Raw genomic sequence first — 23,810 nt, forward strand, 5'->3', positions numbered from 1 at the left:
TGAGACTCCATCTAAAAAAAAAAAAAAAAAAGTTCACCCATGTTGTAACATGTGTCAGAATTTCCTTCCTTTTTTTTTTTTTTTTTTTTTTCATTTTTAAGACAGGGTCCCTCTCTCACCCAGGCTGGAGTTCAGTGGTGCAATCTTGGCTTACTGCAACCTCCAAGTCCCGAACTCAGGCGATCCTCCCACCTCAGCCTCCTAAGTAGCTGGAACTACAGGTGTGTGCCACCACACCCAGCTAATTTTTGTATTTTTTTGTAGCCATGTTGCCCAGGTTGGTCTTGAACTTGTGGGCTCAGGTGATCTGCCTGCCTTGGCCTTCCAAAATGCTGGGATTACAGGTATGGGCAACCATGCTTGGCTGCCTTCCTTTTTAAGGCTAAGTAACATTTTATTGTATGTGTAAATCACCTTTTGTTGATCCATTCATCCATCAAAAGACACGGGTTATTTCCACCTTTTGCCTATCATGAATAATGCTGTTATGAACATGGATGTCTAAATATCTCCTCAAGACCTGACTCCCAGTTGTTCAGGGTATATGCCTATAAGTAGTATTACCAGATCATAGGGTACTTCTATTTTTAATTTTTTAGGAGCCATCCCTACTGTTTTCCATAGCAGTGCACCATTTTACATTTCTACCAACAGTGTCCAACGGTTCCAATTTCTCCACATCCTCTCCAACATTTGTTATTTTCTATTTTGTTTTATTAATAACCATCCCAGTGGGTGTGGGATGTATCTCATTGTGGTTTGATTTGCATTTCCCTGATGACTAGTGATGTTCAGCATATTTCCATGTGCTATTGGTCATTTGTGTATCTTCTTTAGAAAAAAGTCTGTTCAAGTGATGATTCCTAACTGAGAGCGACAGCCCCTTGTCATGTATCCAATTGCTCCATAAGCTTGTAGTGTCTCCTTTTGTGGGATAACTCAAAATGCCTACACCCCTTTCCAGCACACACCTCTTGCCTGGGAAGACGGACTTGCAGAATATCACCGAGGTTAGGAACTGCGACTAAAAGAACTTTTTTTTTTTTTTTTTTTGAGACACAGTATCACTCTGTCACCCAGGCTGGAGTGCAATGGCATGATCTCCGCTCACTGCAGCCTCCGCCTCCCAGGTTCAAGTGATTCTCCCTCCTCAGCCTCCCGAGTAACTGGGGTTACAGGTGTGCACCACCACGCCCGGCTAGTTTTTGTATTTTTAGTAGAGGTGAGTTTTGCCATGTTGCCCAGGCTGGTCTTGAACTCCTCACCTCAAGTGATCCAGTCACCTTGGCCTCCCAAAGTGCTGGGATTACAGGTGTGAGCCACCGCGCCTGGCCCTAAAAGAACATTTTTAAAAAGAAACACCCACTCCACTGGCTACTCCCTTCATGCACATAATGAATGCAGTGAATGTCTCATGAATGCAACCTCCATCACACCCGCTTAGGGCTGCTCTTTAACAGTAATAGACAAGAACGTTCATTCCTACAAAGTTCACATGATGTAGGGGCTTGTTGCTGAGTGCTTTATGCGAATTGTCTGAGTCTTCACAACACCTTTTGAGATAGACACCGCTTTGAGAGTGAATTTTGCATAAGTTTATTGATGGTAATTAACTTGGAATCCAAAATGCATTCTACCTTGAAATAAATCAAATAATTCTAAACCTAGGATTTCCCCTTACTCTAAAAATTTAATTAACAAGGTGCAGAAGAGTTTGAGGTATACACCAACTGACTAATGTAGGGCCACAGAAAGCAAATTAACAGATGTTTTTTCTGAATTCACAGCTTAAGTTCTACCTCTTACCTGGGTAAAATGTCAGGGACTCGTCTGAAGTCCTGAAGTGTGAGGATTAGTTAGAATAAAAGGTCTACTAAGGAATTTAAAGGTAATGCATTCAGTCAGGGCAGATTCCAGTTGGACAAACCAGAGAACTTTCCAATGAAGATTTGATGGGTTCAGCCATTCCTATGATCTCAGTAAGGAATTTTCACTAGATTATCAGGATGTTGATGGAAGATTAAATAAGTCTTTCCCCCCCCCCCCCCCCCCCCCCCCGGCCCGCCACCTTGAGATGGAGTCTCACTCTGTCGCCTGGGCTAGAGTGTAATAGCTTAATCTCAGCTCACTGCAACCTCTGCCTCCTGGGTTCAAGCGATTCTCCTGCCTCAGCCTCCTGAGTAGGTGGGATTACAGGCACCAGCCACCACACCTGGCTAATTTTTGTGTTTTTAGTAGAGACGGGTTTTCACCATGTTGGTCAGGCTGGTCTCGAACTCCTGACCTCGTGATCTGCCCACCTCGGCCTCCCAAAGTGCTGAGACTACAGACATGAGCCACCGCACCCAGCCAATTCTTTTTAAAAATAAATAAATAAATAAATAAATAAATAAATAAATAAATAAATAAATGTAAAGCCCAGAGTGTCCTGAATTTTCTAAAAGTTTTATTATTATTATTATACTTTAAGTTCTGGGATACATGTGCAGAACGTGCAGGTTTGTTACATAGGTATACAAGTGCCATGATGGTTTGCTGCACCCATCAACCCGAGAGATAGATGTTGTTTTTTAGCCCTGTCTTCCCAGTGATGAAGATGAGATCACATACCTAATGAATGGGCAGGCTATGGTGCACCCTGGAGGGAGGCTCTCCTCGTACACTTCTCTGTGAGGTGTTCGATGGATGGATTTAAAGTAGTCTAGGGAGCTACCGCTGCCTGGATTTTAAAATTTAATTAAGCTCAGGCCTTGGGGATTGTAAAAGCCCATTAAACCTTAACATGTACACATACACACACACACACACACACACACACACACACACACAAGTTGGAATGGTATCAGCCATTACTTTCCTTCTGGAAGTACCTCAACACATTCACTGCACAGAATAGTTCCACCAAGTACAAATGTTCAGAATAACAGAGGGCCTGGTAATGATCAAATTCAGTTCTGCGAAAAGACCTCATTTCGGGACGGTTGCTGAGCCAGGACTTAAACTGGGCTCAAACCCAGCACGCTCAGAGGACAGCATTTTGGGGTCTTGCTGAATGGAGGAAAAAGATACCAAATGCAGTTCCAGGTACCTTCAAATTCTTTCTTCTAAGACCCCATTTTCTCCTTAGAAAGTGGAAATAATAATACTAAACTTACATACAGGTTGTAAGAGTATTTGGTGTTTTTTTTTAAATGAATGTGAAAGTGCTCTGAAACCAAGTTCAGAAACGAAAGGTGAGCGGTCTCCACCAGGTGGCAGCCTTGGGCAGCGAAGTAAATGAATGGCAAGGCTGAACCCACGAAATCACTCTGGAGCAGGGCAAGTAAAAAATTGTCCCAGGCTCACGCCTGTAATCCCAGCACTTTGGGAGGCCGAGGCGGGCGCATCACGAGGTCAGGAGTTCAAGACCAGCCTGACCAACATGGTGAAACGCCATCTCTAGTAAAAGTACAAAAATTAGCCAGGCGTGGTGGCAGGCGCCTGTAATCCCAGCTAACTCAGGAGGCTCAGTCAGGAGAATTGCTTGAGCGAACCCGGGAGGCTGAGGTTGCAGTAAGCCGAGATTGCACCATTGCACTCCAGCCTGGGTGACAGAGCGCGACTCCGTCTCAAAAAAAAAAAAAAAAAAAAATTGATTGACCCAAAGCCTACTTGGGCAGATGCTTGGGGAAAGGGAGAGGAGTTGTTCAATACTGTCTCGTCCCAAATGCTGAGCTGGCACTGAAGACTTCTGAACATCATGTACGCCTAGGACTTTGCGATTCAGGGAAAATTGAATAAATTTCAGAACTGAATACTACAGGTGCCCTGAGTGGAGGTGACAACACCTTTGCAGCCAGCCACATTTAGGATCAAGGTCCCAACGGCATCAGCCCACATGCTGAATGTCACCCCAGAACCCAGCTCTCTCTTCTCAAAATCTTTCCTTGGGCTTGGGCACATAAATGACCACAAATGACCAAGAGACAGCTTCTTTCAAATTGATACAGGAGACCAAGTTGCATCCCAAGGCCCCTGTCTCCTTCCTGTGATCAAGAATAATCTTTTCATTTGTATAAAATGCCATTTAAATTTTATTTTTAAATTTCTTATATATATTATGATATTTGAGCCTCAGCATCTCTACGTGAGATGGAGCGAGAATCAATAGCTTTCCAGAGGAGGAAGTAGGGAGACAGAGTCTAAGTGACTCAGAGACGAAGGACTGGGGGATGGCTGGATAGCCCGTGTAACCTGTGTCGATGTAAAGATCATGATAGGCGCTGCTGAGTGATCGAGAGTTCAGATTTTGCTGTCAGGCAGACCCAGGATCTTTTCCCAGCCTTGCCCCTTGGTAAAAGGAATAAATGTGGGCACCTCCTGTAACGTCTCCAAGCTTCCCTTTCCTCTCTAATTGAGTAAGGATGTTATAAGGTCTAACCACAACCTTCTTGGGAAGATTCAGTGAGATAAAGCATGCAAAGTTCTTAGTCTCATGCCAGGCATGTGATTAGCTAGTTGGACCCGAGGTTTTTTTCTCTTGGCTGTGATTCTCTTTGTGCCACCCACACAGCCCCCTGGTGCTTTGGGGGCCTTGAAGAGCCCAGAGGGTGGTGTTAGACCCAGATAACCCATCCTGATGCTGATACACAGATGCCTGGGTTTATCCAGTGTAGGTTTAATATCTGCTCCCTCCCTGTCTCTTGGGGAATGGTTCCTACCATATATTAAAATCTAAGTTGTCAAGGTAAAATAAGCTGCTTATTTTGCTTTTTCAAAGTTCAATTTCATTCACTTTTTTTTTTTTTTTTGAGACAGAGTCTCGCTCTGTCGCCCAGGCTGGAGTGCAGTGGTGCAATCTCGACTCATTGCAAGCTCTGCCTCCCAGGTTCATGCCATTCTCCTGCCTCAGCCTCCCCAGTAGCTGGGACTACAGACACCCACCACCACGCCCGGCTAATTTTTTGTATTTTTAGTGGAGACGGGGTTTCACCGTGTTAGCCAGGATGGTCTCCATCTCCTGACCTCGTGATCTGCCCGCCTCAGCCTCCCTAAGCACTGGGATTACAGGTGTGAGCCACGGCACCCAGCCAATTTCATTCACTTTTTAAAGTAGTAATATTGGTTTCTATCAAAGTAATATATGACATCATTTAAAACTCAAATGGTTCCACAAGGCTTGTTATGACAAACAGCCTCCTCCCCGCAACTCCTGCCACTAGCAACAGTTTTAGCTGTTTCTTCTAGTATTTGCCTCCATATAGCTAAATAATTGACACAGGGTATTATTCCTAGATTGATTCATTTTATTGAATTCCTGTTAAGATGGATGGAGATGGCCAGGCACAGTGGCTCACGCCTGTAAAATACCAGCACTTTGGGAGGCTGAGGTGGGGGGATCACTTGATCTTAGGAGCTTGAGACCAGCCTGGGCAACATAGTGAGATTCCATGTCTACAAAAAACACAAAAACTAGTCGGGTGTAGTGGCACATGCCTATAGTCCCAGCTTCTATGGAGGCTGAGGTGGGAGGATCATCTGAGCCCCAAAGGTAGAGGTTGCAGTGAATCTAAGAGCCCAGATCACACTACTGCACTCCAGCCTGGTGGATAGAGCGAGACTTTGTCTTAAAAAAAAAAAAAAAAAAAAAAAAGGATGTAGATTTAGATAATAACCACCCACATTTTATTTCCTTTTCCATTTTCTCAATGTGGTGATAGCACAATTCTGGCTTAAAGCGAGAGTCATCAGCATGATATTATTGTGACTAATCCAAGTAGTATCCTGTGGTTGCAGCTCCTTTTTTAGACAACCCATTGTTTTACCCAAAGGGAATACTTGCCTTGCTTTCACTTGTTTAGTTTCTATATACCCTTCACTTTTCTCCAAAAGTTCCTACAGATTCCCAGATGTCTACCAATATTAATTTCCAGCTACATCGGGTAGTTGTCATTCCTCTTTGATTTGATTTTGGTTGCTGTGGTAGCTGCTACTGCTGTTGTTTTTCCAGGACCTCTCTCTTACGCTCCTCTATCCTCCTGCTCCAGCCTGGACTTGGTCTCATGCAGAGTCTCAACCCAGGATGCCTCATCCCCATTAGGGTCTTTCCTTCTCCCTCACTGTGTATTGGGTCCTCTGTTTCGTGCAGAGACTTCTTATTTTTTGTTTTACACCATTGTTTCACTGGAGAACATCCTGTAGTCAATCCAGAGAAAGCACAGATGGGAAGTAAAATGTTTGGATCCTGGCATATCTGAAAAAGTCTTTATTCTAGCTTCATATATAATGAATAGTTTGACTGGATACAGAAATATACCAAAAAATTTTTCTCTCAGAATACCAAAGTCATTGCTCTGGAAAAGCCCACCATCCTATCCATTGTATCTGACACTCCCTTGGGCCCCCAACAATGGGATCCTTTGGGAACTCCTTTTTGCTCCTTTTGATCTAAAATTTCAGGATGGGTGCCCTGATGTGGGTCTTTGTAAATCCATTGTACTCTGTGTTCAATGGGCACTTTTAGTCTGGAGTTGTGATGTGCATTCTGTTTTAGTTGTGGGGTTCTTTTTGGATTGTTTGTTTGATATCTTCTCCCCTCTTGCCTGTGTCTTCTCTTTCCAGAATTCCTATTTATCAAGTGCTCGTCATGGCCTCCCGCTCTGATACCTTGTCTCTCCAGCTGTCTATCTCTGTCTTTTTATTCTACTTTCTGGGAGGCTTTCTAGGGATTTACTTTAATCTCTTCTCTGGACTTTCTCACCTTTGCCATTATGGTTTTGTTTTTTGTTTGTTTGTTTGTTTTAATTTCTAAGAGTTTCTTTATATTATCTGATTTTTAAAATATTATGCTATTATTGTTTCACAAACATAATATCCTCTCTTATCACTCTGATAATATTAGTTATCATTATTATTCTGTGTTTCCTTCCAGCTCTTTTTTTCTAGTTTATTTGTGTTGGTCTCTCTTTCCTGTACGAGGTTTCCCCAGTTGTCTGCTGGCCCTGGTCTGTCGCTTCACACTTGAAAACTAAGCAGATGCTCCATTTCAGGGTGGGATGATCCCCCAGTGGGTGTCCTTGTGACGTGATCCCGTTGCAAGCTGGTTCTTTCCCTGGGGAACCCCGAATATCAGTGTCTTGGTCTTTCCTCTCTGGCTCTCCATTCTCTCCAGAGAAAACCTTCCCTTCCTGCCTGGGACATGTCCTCCCACATCCAGGGATCTGGAGGGAACAGTCTCCATACTAGGTATAGAATTCGGTGTAATTCCTGCACTTCCGGTCCACTTCATCCCTGCTTCCTGTTCTTCTTCAGAGAATGAACCTCTCATCTCTAATAGCAGAAAGGTGAGGAAAGGTGTTTGGCTTTGTTTTGCTATTTTTCCCAGATTGTGAACACTGCCTTCCTACCTTCCGCTCTCTTTCCCAGCAGGCAGGAGGCAGAGCCACAGCAGACGCCCCTCTCACTTTCTCTTCCCTTCCGCCCCTCTACTTTAGAGCAGGAAAACGTAGTCATCATCTATCCAAGTTGCAGAAAATTAAAATATGGATATGAGACAGCGGGGCTGTCATTGTGTGCTTCAGGTGGAGCGGGAAGAAGTGTGGAATGAGATTCCCACATGGTCCAACAGTGTTTCTGATGTGCTTGAACTCACTAAGGAGACAGGTGGGTGATAAAGAGGACATTGGCCAGGGCGTGGATACATCTCATTTAGAAATGTGTGTCCCATTCCATGGGAAACTCCCACAGGAAGCCTACCTGGAATGGTGTATATTCCCTGGAAAGAGACCGATGAGACAGCACAGCTGTCCCTCCAAGCCTTTTCCATCTGCTCCTCTCCCTCTTCCGGTGTGGCTTCCAACAGCCAACTGAAGGGGCTCATCCATCAGCCCCTGCAGAAGGCAGCGGACTTATCCCATGAGACGGGAGCGAGGCAAGGATGTGGACCCTCAGCTCTTCCCGCACCTTCAGGCTGGATTGAATCCTGCCTATCCTGGGTTCTGCACTGACAGAAGAAAATTATCCACCATCAAAAATGAATCATCACAGTGATGTCTGAAAGCTTTGCAAACAGAGGTCATGAAATGACAGAGTCTGTTTAGTTTTTTAATCAGAAAGATTTCCACAAATGATACATCTTACAGTTATAAGAGAAATCAAGAAATCACCAGCTCCCTGTCTTCTCCACACGCAAACCTTCAGAGAGAAAAGAAAATTGGCGCTCACATTGAAAGACCTTTCCATTCACTTCCTCAGAGAAGTACTTTGATAGTTCCTCGACTGAGGTTAGGTGCCATGTGTGGCTGTCAGAATGACTGGATGCACCGTCAGTATCATCCGAAAGGCCACCAGATGGCTAACTAGGAGAAAGGAGGGCTGTATTGGCAGCACCAGTTTGCAAACTGAGAAGACGAAGTCTCCAGCGTGGACTGAAGGTGCTCTTTTTGAAGAGGGGCAGGGCAGGTTGGGTTTTATGCCTCATGGTGTTCGTATTACATAATAGAGTCCTACACACTCAGCAGATTTGGGGAAAAGATACGCATAGTTATGAAGGAGTGTCGAGTGTGTGTGCTGCAGGTAGACATATAGGTGACATATGTCCCATGTTCACTTTAGGATGGGGTTTTTGTCTTGGTTTTCTAAATTTTTAATTTTTGTGGGTACATAGTAGGTATATATATTTATGGGGTACATGAGATATTTTGATACAGGCATGCAATGTGTAATAACCACATCAGGGCAAATGGGGTATCCACCCCCTCAAGCATTTATCCTTTGTGTTATAAATAATCCACTTCTACTCTTTTACTTATATGAAAATGTACAATTCAATCATTATTGACTACAGTTTCCCTGTTGTGCTATCAAATACTAGGTCTTATTCATTCTTTCTATTTTTTTTGAACCCATTAACCAACCCCGTCTCCCCCACTCCTCCCACCCTTCCCAGCCTCTGGTAACCACCCTTCTGTTCTCTGTCTCTATGAGTTTGATGGTTTTCATTTTTAGCTCCCACAATTAAGTGAGAAAACACGAACTTTGTCTTTCTGTGCCTGGCCTATTTTACTTAACATCATGACCTCCGGTTCCTTCCTGGGGTGGCTTTTAGCACTAAAATGAGGTGGAATTTGAGGCTGTTTACCTCACAAGGTCAACTATAGGACACAAAGGCAGTTTGTGTGCAGCCTCTGTGAACTGCTGAAATTAGCCTAAAGTCTGCAGTAGTTCCTCAGAAGAGAATGTTTGTAAGGCTGGCCCCCTGTCCAGGCAGAGTTGTAATGGTCTGGGTCATAAACCAGAGTTGACAGCTCCTATTGGTAGAGAGTTTAGCCACAGAAACTGGGAAATTTGCTGGGCCAGCTTGTCCTGAACCCTCGACCTATAGGTAACTTAACCTTAGCGTCTACTCTAGTTGATAAAGGGGCATCTATTCTGGTCTCTAAGATCACATCAGGAATCTAATATTTCACCTGTATAACTTTGCCCTGGCCCGAAGGGATTGGCTATGAACTATTTATTTATTTGTTTATGAGGCAGAGTCTCGCTCTGTCGCCCAGGCTGGAGTGCAGTGACGCAATCTCAGCTCACTGCAACCTCCGCCTCCCAGGTTCAAGCAATTCTCTTGCCTCAGCCTCCCAAGTAGCTGGGACTACTACAGGCATGCGCCACCATACCCAGCTAATTTGGTTTTTTTCGTGTGTTTTGTTTTATTTTGCTTCCAAGTGAAACAGGGTCTCACCATGTTGCCCAGGCTGGTCTTAAACTCCTGGGCTCCAGTGATCCTCCTTCCTTGGCCTCCTAAAGTGCTTAGATTACAGATGTGAGTCACCACATCCGGCTGGCAATGCACTCTTCAGAGACATTCATCACATTTCAATTATGCTTTGTCTAAAAGCACTAACCTTCCCCAGCAGTGATAACCAAAGAAACAGGACTGTGGTTGTGATCTGGAGATGGGCTAAAATATACTTCTTTAGGCTGGAGGAGAAGTTGGTACCAGCATTTTTCTGAGTGGATTTTTAAGCTCATCTTCCATGGCCTATCACTGTTCTAGGCACATAGCCGATGCTCAGAAAATTATTTTTTAATTGGTTACTTTCCAATCCCAGGGAGCAAGGATTTGCATATTTCCTGAGAAATCACCGAATATTGTTGCCTGCATTGCACTGAGAACAAATCATGACATAAAGGAAAAGGTTTAAAATATCTGCTTTATGGGTGCTCTTGGGAGGGTGCAAGTCTCATTCAAATTAGTCTAGGAGCCTCTGTGTGGTGGCTCATACCTATAATCCCAGAACTTTGGGAGGCCAAGAGTTTGAGATCAGCCTGGGCAACATAGCAAGACCACAACTCTACAAAAAAGATGTATTTAATTAGCCAGGCATGGTGGCACACACTTGTATTCCCAACTACTTGGGAAGCTGAGATGGGAGGATCACTTGAGCCCATGAGTTCGAGGCTGAAGTGAGCTAGGATCACATTAGGGCACTCCAGCCTGGATGACAGAGACCTCTTCTCTTAAAAAAAAAAAAAAAAAGTAGTTTAGGCAATCATCCTTGGGCCACATTTGCAGTTTAGGTCTTAATGCTATCTCTCTTGTTGATATTGAAATAAATGGTCTTTTATTCAATATCTTCAACGTGCGTTGCTAATGATCAGATGACATCATCTCATCTGTAGGTGGGAGAACCAAGCCAAAGCCCAGAATCACCTTCTACAGGACAACATAAATATCAGCCTCAGACTTACAGAGCTCTCGTCCTTACCTCTTAGTTTCATTGATGCAGGTTTAGAGTGCGCCCTTGTAGGACAGAGGGGGAATGAGAGAAGGATAGACAGGTACCTTCTTTTTCAACTTTCAAGAAACAAACTTACATGGATCTGTCATCTTGGCTATGCCCATGACCTCCAAAAGAATGATTACAGGCCAGGTGTAGTAGCTCACACCTGTAATCCCAACACTTTGGGAGGCCAAGGCAGGAGGATCACTTGAGCCCAGGAGTTGAAGACCAGCCTGAGAAACATAGTGAGACCCCCAGCTCTACAAAGAAAAAAATTAAAATTAGCTAAGCATGGTGGTGTGTGCCTGTGGTCCCAGCTACCCAGGAGGCTGAAGCAGGAGGATCACTTAAGCCCAGGAGTTCAAGGCTGCAGTGAACTATAATGGTGCCACTGCACTCCATCCTGGGCAACAGAGCAAGACCTTGTCTCGACAAAAATAAATAAGTAAAAGTAAAAATTTTTTAAAATAGAACTTAATAAAGAGTGATTCCTTGAGATCCTGACATGGGCTGTCTGCCGTGGGGTGGACAGCGTGAGAAATCCCAGTGCAGCAGAATTAGGGCTGTGGCTAAGCACGAGTGGCATTCACCTCTTGGATCATTAGACAAACATGAAGTGACTTGATGCTGAAAAACTGGCAGAGGGCTAATAATGAGCAATTGTGCAAGATCGCATCAGTCTCATCCTGCACCACAGCCCCTGTTTGCCCCGGGGGCAACTTTGCGTAGTCATGATGAGTTGTGCAATGAGGCATAGAGCCACAAGAAGAGAGAAAGTTGGGCTAAATATGGGCATTGTGTCCCACTTTAATGATATACGGTGTGTTAGTCAGAGGAACAGAACCAATAGGATATATATAGATATACAGATATCAGAAAGAGACTTCTTATGAAGAGTTGGCTCACAAGATCATGGGGGCTGAGAAATCCCACAGTCTGCTGTCTGCAAGCTGGAGACCCAGGAAAGCCAGTGGTGTCAGTCCACTGGCTGAGTCCAAAGACCTGAGAACCAGGGAGCCAGTGGTATAAGTCCCAGTCCAAGGACAAGAGAAGATGAAATGTGATGTCCCAGCTCAAAAAGCAAGGGACAGAAAGAAAGAAAAATGAAAAAAGGGGCGAGTTCCTCCATCCTCCATCTTTTGTTCTGTTCAAACCTTCCAGGATTGGGTGATGTCCACCCTCACTGCGAAGGGTGGTCTATTGAGTCCACTGATTCAAATGCTGATCTCATCCAGAAACACCCTCACAGACACATCCAGAAACTGTTTAATTTGTGCGACTCGGGGCTGGATGCAGTGGCTCATGCCTATAATCCCAGCATTTTGGGAGGCTGAGATGGGTGGATCACTTGAGCCCAGGAGTTCGAGACCACCCTGGGCAACATGGTGAAACCCCATCTCTACTAAAAATACAAAAAGCTAGCCGGTTGTGGTGATGGGCACCTGTAATCCCAGCTACTCAGGAAGCTGAGGCACAAGAATCACTCGAACCTAGGAGGCAGAGGTTGCAGTTAGCTGAGATGGTGTGACCGCACTCTAGCCTGGGTGACAGAGCAAGACCCTGTCTCAAAAATTAGTAAATAATGGGTAACCCTTGGCCTGTCAAGTTGACACATAAAATACACCACAGACATGGTGACCAGTATACATACACACACACACACACTACCCATCTCTTTTAAAACAAAATCTTAGTAAAGATTCCTATAAATGCTAAGATATACTAAAGAACAAAGGCAAAACTGTGGAGTTCAGATTATCTATAGATACTCATCAGCAGAAATAAATAATATAGACCTAATAATTGTAGTGTGTTTTATCGTTTCCAAGTCACTTCTCCATTTATGCCGCACCAAACCCAGTAAAATAATTGGAAAGGAAATTGTTATCCCCATTTTACTGATAAGGAAAATCAAACTGAAGGTCAGGTGGTTCAGTCCACGTCCCCACAGCATTGGGGGGTTAAGACCAGAATACGGGACTTTCAGGGGACAGTAGAAATAATCTTAAGGAGAATGGCTTATCTATCATCTTTAGATGTTTTGTGGGTAAGAATAAACGTGGTGATAACTGGTGAGAATTCGTTAGGAAAACCCTTGGTGGCTTTCCTAACCCTAAAAGTGGTTCTGAGTGGACTTTGCAAAGATTTTCCTTGACAAAATCTTCTCGACCTACCATATGGTTGTCAATTACATTTTCTCATGGAATTATCTCATTCGTCTTACATCAGAGTTGGAATTCCTGCAATTCCGGACCATGGTGGGCTGCTTTGTATTAAGATTCTTGGTTGAGCGTAAAGACCACCACCCAGTCCCTCTGAGCAAAGAGGCCCTCCGGCTCTCAGGACACTTGGAGAACATCCATAACACCTGCCATTTGGGGTTCCCACGTGGCCACTTATTAGAAACACTTGGAGGCCCTCAGAGGGAAATCTTTCTGAGAATATTATTAGCCATGGTGCTGCTGATAAATGACCTCAGACCTCTTCCTTCGGCAGTTCAGTCACCTGGGATAAAACAACACAACGTGGGAGGAAGTGGGGCCGCCCTTCCCACCCCTACTCAGAGCACGTATGCACGTGCAAACACAGACACACACACACACACCCACACACACACCCCTGCAGATGGTCACGGTTTGTCTTTCCATACCATTTCTGAAAAGATCAAAGGGAGCAGCATGCATTATTCAGTAGTAAGGAAAGCAGATGCCTAAAGTATACACCCAGTGGCCACAGTCACCAAGGGACCTTACATTCCCTCCTGCCAGCGTTGCCCCCCTGGGCTTCTCTAGTCTCAGAGTAAAGTTATTCCATGCCTACCAGACAGCCCAAGATTCCCAGGCAAGATTCCAGCTCAGTGAACGACCCTGCAGAAACCTCTCCTCCAATGGCTGCAAGAGCACTGGGGTCTTCACCGTGGAGATGTGGATTGCATAAGCACAGAGGAATGTCACACCTCAGCCCCTGCATAAGGCAGAGGGAAGCCACCCTCAAGCCTCCTGGAAGTGTCTTCTGCTCCTCCTATGATCCCATCTTGTCCTTAGTTAAGGGGAAAGCCCAGAATCCCAGGAAAAAATGGGATTTTTACACACTGTGTGATCCCCGTCAGTGTAGTTCCTCTGCTTGAGCAGAAACCCATGAAAGAAGCCGCCTCTGGCCAGGCGCGGTGGCTCACGCCTGTAGTCCCAGCACTTTGGGAAGCCAAGGTGGGTGGATCACTTAAGGTCAGGAGTTTGAGACCAGCCTGGCCAACATGGTGAAACCCTGTTTCCACTAAAAATAAAAAAATTGGCCAGGCGTGGTGACGCACACCTGTAATCCTCGCTACTTGGGAGGCTGTGGCACAAGAATTGCTGGAACCCAGAAGGCGGAGGTTGCAGTGAGCCGAGATTGCACCACTGCATTCCAGTCTGGGTGACACAGTGAGATCCTGTCTCAAAAAAAATAAATAAATAAATGAAAAGCCACCTCTGGACCACTGTAAAAGTCAGATAAGGAAAAGGGAGAGTCATTTTCTTAATGTTATGTGGGAGCACATTTCTGCTAGGAAGACCCCTGAAAACATCTAATAACTCCTGTCTGTGGAACTTGGCTTTCAGAGTTGTTTTGTTTTGTTTTGTTTTGTTTTGTTTTGTTTTGTTTTTGAAATGGAGTCTCACTCTGTCACCAGGCTGGAGTGCAGTGGCGCTATCTTGGCTCACTGCAACCTCCACCTCCCGGGTTCAAGCGATTCTCCTGCTTCAGCCTCCCGAATAGCTGGGACTACAGGCATGCGCCACCACGCCCAGCTAATTTTTGTATTTTTAGTAGAGACGGGGTTTCACCATGTTGGCCAGGATGGTCTCGATCTCTTGACCTAATGATCTGCCCGCCTCGGCCTCCCAAAGTTCTGGGATTACAGGCCTAAGCCACCGTGCCTGGCCGGCTTTCAGGTTTTGCAGTACCATGGGAAATTTTCAGAGTGAGTCAGAAGTCTAGAGCTCTGCCCCATTGCAGTAGAAACTTAAGGATAAAGCCACCTGGAAGGGCGAGGTGTACAAGGGGGAAAAGGCATCATGAACAAGTGACATTGGGGAATTGGGCAAAGACTGTCAGGATGTCTTCCCACCACCCTAGACTGGTTCTTACCCACACCCTGTCGGTCTTTGTGTTGAGTCCTCCGAGAACATCCAATGAAATGATCCTTCAACTCAATGCATGTTAAACAGGCGAGGTCAGAAGTAACAATACGGCTCTTTCCATCAGATTGTGTAAGCATGTGCATTGCCGGGGGCGCTTGATTCTTGAATCATTTCCCCTCCCACTGGCCACATTTCAACTCTTCCTGTTTTTGGTATCTTCACTGGGAGATAGATGGTCAAGGTCAGACTTTTCACCCGAAAAGTCACCACAGTTAAAGGTGCCAGCTCTCACCCCGAGAACAACTATGGTGAGAGAGAAGTTGAATCAATCAGGTTAGATATTCGATGGTGCATTTTTGGTAGCTTTCCTGTGGATAACAGTTACGTTACAGTTAATGTTCACCAGTGATACTCTGCTGGAACCACATAATGGGCTGTGTAAAATAGAATAAAAGACCTTCCTTCATTTTCCCCGCCTCCACGCAGGTATAGACATTTTCGTTTATCAGATGAATCAAACGGCAAACTGAAAGCTATGTTCGCACTTAAAAGTGTTATTTTCTGATGGTTGATTTTGAGTTGCGCATCAGATAAGCCTCAGCAGATGTTAAATATTAGCCCGCAGTCGACAATTGGCTGTAACATAGGTGTAAATGTTTGACAGAAAAGCACACATACAACAGTACACTAACAAGTGCACTCCAAGGCATTCAGGTGGGAATGGAAACGCACGTAGTGAGAGTAGAAACCATCTATTGTGGTAACCCTGGACAGTGTTTCTGTGAAGCCATTTGTACACTGTTAAATGATTTACATTCTGATGGGACCTGCTAATCCCAGAACTGCAATTCCAAACATTCTTCCACATCCCAGCACTGACAGCCTCTATCAATTCCAACCGCCAGAAAGCTCTTTCAGCTGGTTAAACGTAAGGAATTATTGTCCCCAGTTCTTCCATAGGCTCTCATGAGTTCTTTTAAGCCATACTTCTAAGGTGATTCCAGGGCAAATATTAGTATCCAGCTTTGAAATTCCCAGGCCTAAAAGAGCCTGAATGATATCTCTCCTTCAAAAGTTCCAGGTGTGCTTGAATGCATTGTTTTAAATTGCAGGAGCCAATTCTGGACCTCTCAAAAAATAATTAGAAAATCCGTGAATCGGCTGGACATGGTGGCTCATGCCTGTAATCCCAGCACTTTGGGAGGCCGAGGTGGGTGGATCACCTGAGGTCAGAAGTTCCAGACCAGCCTGGCCAACATGGTGAAACCCCATCTCTACTAAAAATACAAAAAAATTAGCCAGGCATGGTGGTGTGTGCCTGTAGTCCCAGCTACTCGGGAGGCTGAGGCAGGAGAATTGCTAGAACCTGGGAGGCGGAGGTTGCAGTGAGCCAAGATCACACCATTGCACTCCAGCCCAGGCAACAATAAGACTCTGTCTCCAAAAAAAAAAAAAAAAAAAAAAAAAAAATCCTTGAATCAGAGTCTGGCTTGTAATGCAAGTGAATAGAACTCTTGCTAAGTGAACTCGCATTATAAATGTTGTTCTGAGAATGTGTTGGCTGAAGCTGGGTTTCTATTGATTTTAGGGGAAATGTAAGTCCTAAGGGAGGTCACATAGTGGACAAGTAGTTGGGGGTCTGTTCCCGGCCCCTTAAGTGCCATTAAGGCCCTGTGGTTTTCCAAAGTCCCTTAATGTTTTTGGATTCCATTCTCAGGGTCAGGCTGGCTGGTCTCTAAATCTCTTTTACCTCTAGCTCTCTGTCATCCAATCAGCCACTATGGGATCTAGTGATATTAGGGAAAGGAAAATAAAGATGGACATTTGTGCTTAAGCTTGACACCAGACATAGGATATCAATTAAATTGTGTATTATTCTCACATGCTAATGAACTCAAGGCTTCTCTTTGTCTTTAACATGTGAGCTATGTATAATGAGACAGTGCTGTGCACTTAGAAGTTTATTAATGTAGGTCATGTTTTCATGTTTAGTGGGTGTGTTGTTGTTTTGTTTGTTTGAGGCAGGGTCTCTCTGTCACCAGGCTGGAGCGTAGTAGCATGATTACGACCCACTGTAGCCTCAACCTTTCCAGGCTCAGATGACCCTCCCACCCAAGTAGCTGGGACTACAGGCATGCACCACCACTCCAGGCTAATTTTTGTATTTTTAGTAGAGATGGGGTTTTGCCATGTTGGCCAGGCTGGTCTTGAACTCCTGGGCTCAAGTGATCCATCCACCTCAGCCTCCCAAAGCGCTGGGATTACAGGAGTGAGCCACCATGCCAGGCTAAGTGTTTGTACCATACACACACACACACACACACACGGAAATCTTTGGATATGATAGATATGTTTATTACCTTGATTGTGGTAATGGTGTCATGGGTGTATGCATCTGTCCAAACTCATAAAATTGTTTACATTAAACATGCAGTTTTTTGAGGTGTTTTAGTTATACTTCAATAAAGCTGTTTTGGCTGGGTATGGGGGATCACACCTGTAATCATTCCAACACTTTGGGAGGCCAAGGCAGGCACATCATCTGATGCCAGGAGTTCCAGATCAGCCTGGCCAACCTGGTGAAACCCCATCTCTATAAATACAAAAAAATTAGCCGGATGTGGTGGTGCATGCCTGTAGTCCCAGCTACTCAGGAGACTGAGGCAGGAGAATCACTTGTACCCGGGAGGTAGAGGTTGCACTGAGCCGAGATTGCACCACTGTACTCCCTCTTGGGTGACACAGCGAGACTCTGTCTCAAAAAAAAAAAAAAGAAAAAGGCTGTTTTAAAAAATATGCACTATATACATTTTGAAATATAAATTTCAAAAATACAAAGAGAGAGAGAGAAAAGGAATTTTTTCAAAAACCAACGAGAGGTTTAAGTGCTTTGAAGACCAAGTCCCTAGATCACAATTAAGTATTTGGGGGAAGAACTACTAGGCGGAAACATTGTGAAACTTACACTCTGTAACAGCGCTGACCGATAGAACTTTCTACAGTGGTTGAAATGTTCTGTATCTGAGCTGACAACACGGTAGTCACTAGCGACATGAACTGTAGAGCACATGAAAGAAATGTGGCTAGTACAACTGAGGAACTATATTTCTACCTTGTATTTAATTTTAAGGAGTCACAATCCCACTGTAACACTCCTTTCAAACAAAGCCTTTCAATAAAATAAAGTTCTGAGTTTAGTTTATACAGAAAATGCGTTTTGTTGTCAAGCATCTCTATTCCAGTGATTAATAACATTAACAAACAGGTTTGTAAAATGCTGGGGCCTAGTCCACCTCTTAATTTCTTGAAAGATTTAAAGATGAGGCCTTTGAGATAATCTGGTAGGCCCGGGCCCCCTAGTCCATCCCAGCTAAGAGCAGCAAAAAGGATGTTGGGAGTGTTTAGGACTGAACAATTCAGGGCAGTGGTCTCAGAGACTCAAGACGTTCTATGAATATGGGAGATTCGGAGCAAATCTTCAGAAAAGGAAGCTTTTCTTTTTTTTTTTTTTTTTTTTTTTTTAGCTGGGGTCTCACCCCATTACCCAGGCTGGAGTGCAGTGGTGCTATCACAGCTCACTACAACCTCAACCTCCCAGGCTAAGAGATCCTCCTACCTCAGCCTCCAAAACAGCTGAGTCTATAGACGTGCACCACCCTGCCTGGCTAATTTTTTAATTTTCTGTAGAGATGGGATCTCATTATGTTGCCCAGGCTGGTCTCAAACTCCTGGGCTGAGTAATCCTCCCGAAGAAGAGCTGTCATTTTTAAAAAAAGAAAAAAGTGGTTGTTAAATACCAAACTTGTCTTCCTTTGTTGCTTTTTCCTTTCAGGAGCTTATTGACGTTGACAGTGAAGTGGTGTTTGAATTAGCTTCCTATATTTTACAGGTAAGTTGTTTTTCTCCTCCTCTTTATGTCCCAGGGCCATACACAGAAGAAAGGAAATAAGATTTACCGGGCGTAGCCAGTAGCTGTGTCCACTCACTATTTGTCATCTTACCTTTTTTTAGCCACAAGCTGCATAGAGCTATTAGAGACACTGATGGAAACCATAGCAATAAACAGGGGCTTGTAGTATTTCAAAATTTTAAGACAGCAAATCCCTGTAAAGCAAAGTTGTGTGTTTAACCTGAGCCTGGGAGAAACTGAGGTCATTTACTGACCCCATTTTCTTTGGGTTTGGTACTTTCACCCTGGAGAAAGCCAAGTGAATAGCTAGAGTTAGTGGCCAAAAAATCATGTTCTGCCCCCTGGAAAGACAAGGAAAAGCCCTTTAGGTTATGCAAAAAAAAAAAAAAAAAAGGTGTTATAGAATATTAGCTTAATAGTGGCAAGATGAGTTAAAATGATATCATTTCTTTATTCCTTCAATAAGTATTTATTGAGCAACTACTATGTTTAAGGCATTATACTGGATTCACTGAAGTTTCCCTGGTCCCTACCTCCAGAGTCTTCAGTATAATTGGGGACTAGCATAAAATACAAACCAAAACAAAAAGTGACCCTAGAAATAGACAGTTCTATCCAGATACATGTTCATATTTAGAATCTTTAAACTAGAACATGTCAGACCCGGGCTTTGAGGTGGAGATGTACATTTTGTCATTATCAATCACTTTCTTTGTCTATAACTTTCTAGAGTTTAAATTCATGTCTCATATTCAAATAGCAAACGTATACATTCTGTTTTAATTGTATTCCTGCAGCAAATAGGATGATAACTGCAGGAAGCTGAACTCATCTCATTCAGTAGAGAAACTCTCATGGTTATAGAATGTACTTTAGAATCTCTGACACTGGCTTAGTGTATTTCGCTGATGTTGAATTTTTTCTTCTACAGGAGGCAAAGGGAGATTTTTCTAGGTGAGTTTACAATTTTTTGTTGTTGTTGTTTAAAATGTAAACCCTTGCTTCTCTATTAAAAGGAACTATTCAGGATGTCCTTTTCAGGTAGACAATTTATTCATGTTGTATGTTAATGATGAGATCTAACTCTCAACTTGTCCATTGAAACAGATAGATCAGGTAGAGAAAACATAGTAATAGCAAGGATGATGTTCTCTACTATATGCAAAGCCCAGAGATTACTGGAAAGCTGACATTAGGGCCCAGCGTCACACATGCCCATTGTCCTGAGGTTGGACAGGCTGCTCAAATGTCTCATAGAGGCTGGAATCACCCATTGTGGTGTAAATATGGTTGCAGATAACCCGTCAGTCCTGACAAGTAGGTGGACATCTTTTTTTCTCTCAATGTAGTCCCTGCCCCTCAAGGGACAAAATGCTGTCTTCTAGGGAAATTTCATTCGTGAAAATGTTACAACATAAAACTACCGCACCTCTGCTTTGCTTCTGTCTTAGGATATTGTGTTGGAGAAAACATAAACAGACAACTACTGGGAATCTGTAAATGGCATTAATAGCCTTGTAAAACTGCAAACTCGTCATTTATTTCAATCCTCACCGTGTGTTGATCAGTATGGATGAAATTGCCCTGAAATCTCTCGTGATCATCACCAGACCCGGAACAGAGCAGAGGGTGTAGCCAGCCACCAGCAGGGCTGTCTGCTCAAAGGCAGATGTTATTCCTGGGATTCTGTTTGATTAAGCTCCTCTGAAAAAGAGAGAAAAAAAAAAAAAGAAAAGGCCAGGGTAACCCGTTCTGGAGAATCTAGGTTTAGAGGCAAACAGAGTAAACCGTATGAACAGGAAAGGAAAGCATCAAGGCATAAGGTTCTGGCCCATCAACAGGAAATTAGCAAATTGGTATTAAAAAGAAACACAAATCGGACCTCTGCTCCATCTAAGAACCTGTCTGTTTCCCCATGCTTTGAGGGATTTCATCTGTAAATGCAGCAAAAACTACTTCTGTTGATGGCCACCTGTACTTGGCTGTCTTTGTCACCAGTTTTTCAGGTCTCAACTGCTTTCTCCTTGCTCTCCTGGTACACTTCTCAGGCTTTCTTTTTTACTATTATTATTTTTTAAATTTTTTCAGAGGCAGGGTCTCCTTCTGTTACCCAGGCTGGAGTGCAGTCATGGCTCACTGTCACCTCTAACTCCTGGGCTTGAGTGATCCTCCTGCCTCACCCTCATATAATTTCATTATATGAAATTTGAATTTCATATAAATGTTTATGTATCACAAAATGTTGTTCTTCCTTTGAGTTCTTTTTCCAACCATTTAAAAATGTAAAAGCCATCCTTAGTTCATGAGTAATACATAAGCAGAGGACTGGATTTGTCCAGGAGGTTGTAGTTGCTGACTCTGATCTCAAATGCCATCTCTTCAGCTCTGTTTGAATATTTGCATAAAGAGACCTCCGGGCCCCTTTTATTTAAGTTTTCCAAGTTTTTGGTATAAAGCAGTGCTGGTCAAACTTTTAAATAGATAATGACTGTAACTAGCTTTGGCTGGAGAACTTGAACTTTGTAGGTGGCCAGTAACCATTTACTGAATTTGCTAAACATAATGTTTTCAGGTTATAGAAACTAAATCTTGTTATAATTTTTCTTTGTTACTTTTTTATGACATTAATTTGGCCTTGGAATTTGGGGTTTTGATAAGTGCCAGTCCATAACTACTTACAAAGATTTCTGAAGTCCCATGAAAAAATGATTTAAAAACCACAAATCCAATGGATTCCAGTGTCTAGTCTACTTACTCACTTTTTTCCTTCCACATTTCTTTCGCCAGCTCTGAACTTTTCTGTAAATATTATTTATTTTGAGAGTACCCTGACAGGATGGAATGTGAACTGGGAATAGCATGATCTGGCCCCACGGATCATGGGAACATGTGGCCACATGGATTGCCAGGGAGAAGGAAGTGCAGGCTTGGCCTCCACAGTAATTCATGGCCCCCTAATGAGCTTCTGGAATGCTAGCTTGTTGGCTGAATTCAAAGAAACAAAGGATCTGGGTTGTGCTCCATTTGTCAAAGTGCTACTGCTACCTAGCAGTTTGTTTGTAAGCGCAGCTGTCTGGGAAGAGAAATCACTGTCAGGAGAGGGGAGAGGTCAGACACCTTATCCAAAAGGTCAGTTTATCCCACAGCCTAAAACCTACACCATGGACAGTGGGGGTGATCTGTTACATTGGAGTCTCTGATAAACACCCTTTTTCTGTAGCAGGCCCATGCTAGTAAAGCCATCTTCAGAGGTCCAGAGAAACTAGTACACTTGAGTGGCCTAAAATTTTGGAGTAAGAGAAGTAATTCTAAATTCCTTCCCATCTACTTCTGGGAAGATACCCAGCACGTCAAAATTGACCACACTTGGTTCAGCGGCTAAACATTAGGTATTTTAGATGTCCCATTCTCATAACTTACGTAATTTATATAAACAAATTTATTTGTGATTTATTGTAGAAAGTTGTTTTTGCTATTGATGCAGGATTTTTTGCTCCTTAGTTCAACTAAAATCCAGCTTCTTGTCTCATGACCAGGAAAAATTAGGCACATAGACAAATGGAAGGGGGAGGAGAGTGGATTATTAAGTGAAAAGAAGGCTCTCAGCATAGAAGGAGAGGGTCCTGCCGACAGGCTCCCACCTCACAGATTGAATATCAGTCTCCTCCCCTACATAAGGCATGAATTCTTGGTGGCTCCACCCCCTTCTCCCAGTGCACATGTGGGCCCCGGTCCCTTGTAGGCACATCCCCGGGCAAGACCCTGTGTGGGTTTCCTTATCTGCATCTGCATGCCTCCTGCATCTATCACTGTTATTAAATGCATGACTATATAACCTCAGTTTTATTTAAAGGAATGGCTTTGATTTCCGTACTGTAGTTTTCCTGAACAACATTAATAAAATACCAGCCAGCTTAGAACACACCGAACCCTAGAAAAGGCTTTTCTAGACATAACACAGAGTCCAGGGCTAAACTCTAAGATCCTCTAAAATCTAGAGGATCCAATAACCTTTTAAATGAATGGCCATCCACAAAAAATAAAGTAACTCTTTCATAGCCTGAGAAGTCCTGAATCCATAACTTCCCAAAAGGCTATTTTCTTCAGGATACTATTATCCTAGATATTTACATTTCAGGGACTATATCCAAATTACATTTATGTGGAATGAGTATTAATCCATAAATTATGGGAGCAGTTTCCTTGAGGTACAAGAGAAAAGGGGATTGCTTTTACAAAAGAGAAGTCAAGGGCTGGGTGCACTCGCTCATGCCTGTAATCCCAGGACTTTGGGAGGCCAAGGCAGGTAAATCACCTGAGGTCGGGAGTTCAAGACCAGCCTGGCCAACATGGTGAAACCCCGTCTCTATTAAAAATACGAAAAGTAGCCGGGTGTGGTGGCGTGCGCCTGTGATCCCAGCTACTCGGGAGGCTGAGCCAGGAGAATTGGTTGAACCCAGTTGGCGGAGGTTGCAGTGAGCCGAGATGGCACCATTACACTCCAGCCTGGGTGACAAGAGCAAAACTCCCTCTCACAAAAAAAAAAAAAAAAAAAAAAAGACGAAGTCAAAAGTGCTGATACACCTTAATGGAAAGAGAACTATATAAGTCAACTCTGAACTGTAGCTACTGTTTCTCATGAAACTCACTTGCTCTTCCGTTTCTTCTTTTGGACTCTCTGTTTTGCTCAGCAGATGCCTGAAGGCTTATTCTTACATAACTCTTTTCTTTCCCATTAACAGAATAGCTCACTTCCTTGTCTTATTGGACTTTACACTGAAATGTCAGGTTTAGCATGCTGAGAGAAAATGACTGTAATATAGATAGATAATTAGTATCGCCTGCCATAGGAAGAGATACAGACCACACATGTTCATATTCTACCAAACGGAGGACAAATTTGCACGAGGCCTCTAAAGGTTTAGGAAATACTCCTATCTAAAAATAACATTTTTTCACTTTTATTGTTTTCCTTAGCACAGCATGTAGTAATCTCGTTTCATTTCCTGATGTATATACATG

At 43.5% G+C, this 23,810-nt stretch overlaps 1 protein-coding gene across 13 annotated transcripts in view; it reads left to right on the plus strand.

Moving 5' to 3' along the window:
• Nucleotides 1–23,810, plus strand: part of FRMD4A (FERM domain containing 4A) — a 693,308-nt gene that overhangs the window by 555,476 nt on the left and 114,022 nt on the right. For all 13 annotated transcript variants that reach the window (XM_003903401.5, XM_009214008.4, XM_009214010.3 and 10 more), the window contains 2 exons: nt 18,711–18,767; nt 19,720–19,742. In XM_003903401.5, the coding sequence (XP_003903450.1) occupies nt 18,711–18,767; nt 19,720–19,742 (80 nt within the window). The remainder of the gene's footprint in view (nt 1–18,710; nt 18,768–19,719; nt 19,743–23,810) is intronic.

Source organism: Papio anubis, chromosome 11, assembly GCF_008728515.1.
Source record: "Papio anubis isolate 15944 chromosome 11, Panubis1.0, whole genome shotgun sequence".
Lineage (NCBI taxonomy): Eukaryota > Metazoa > Chordata > Mammalia > Primates > Cercopithecidae > Papio > Papio anubis.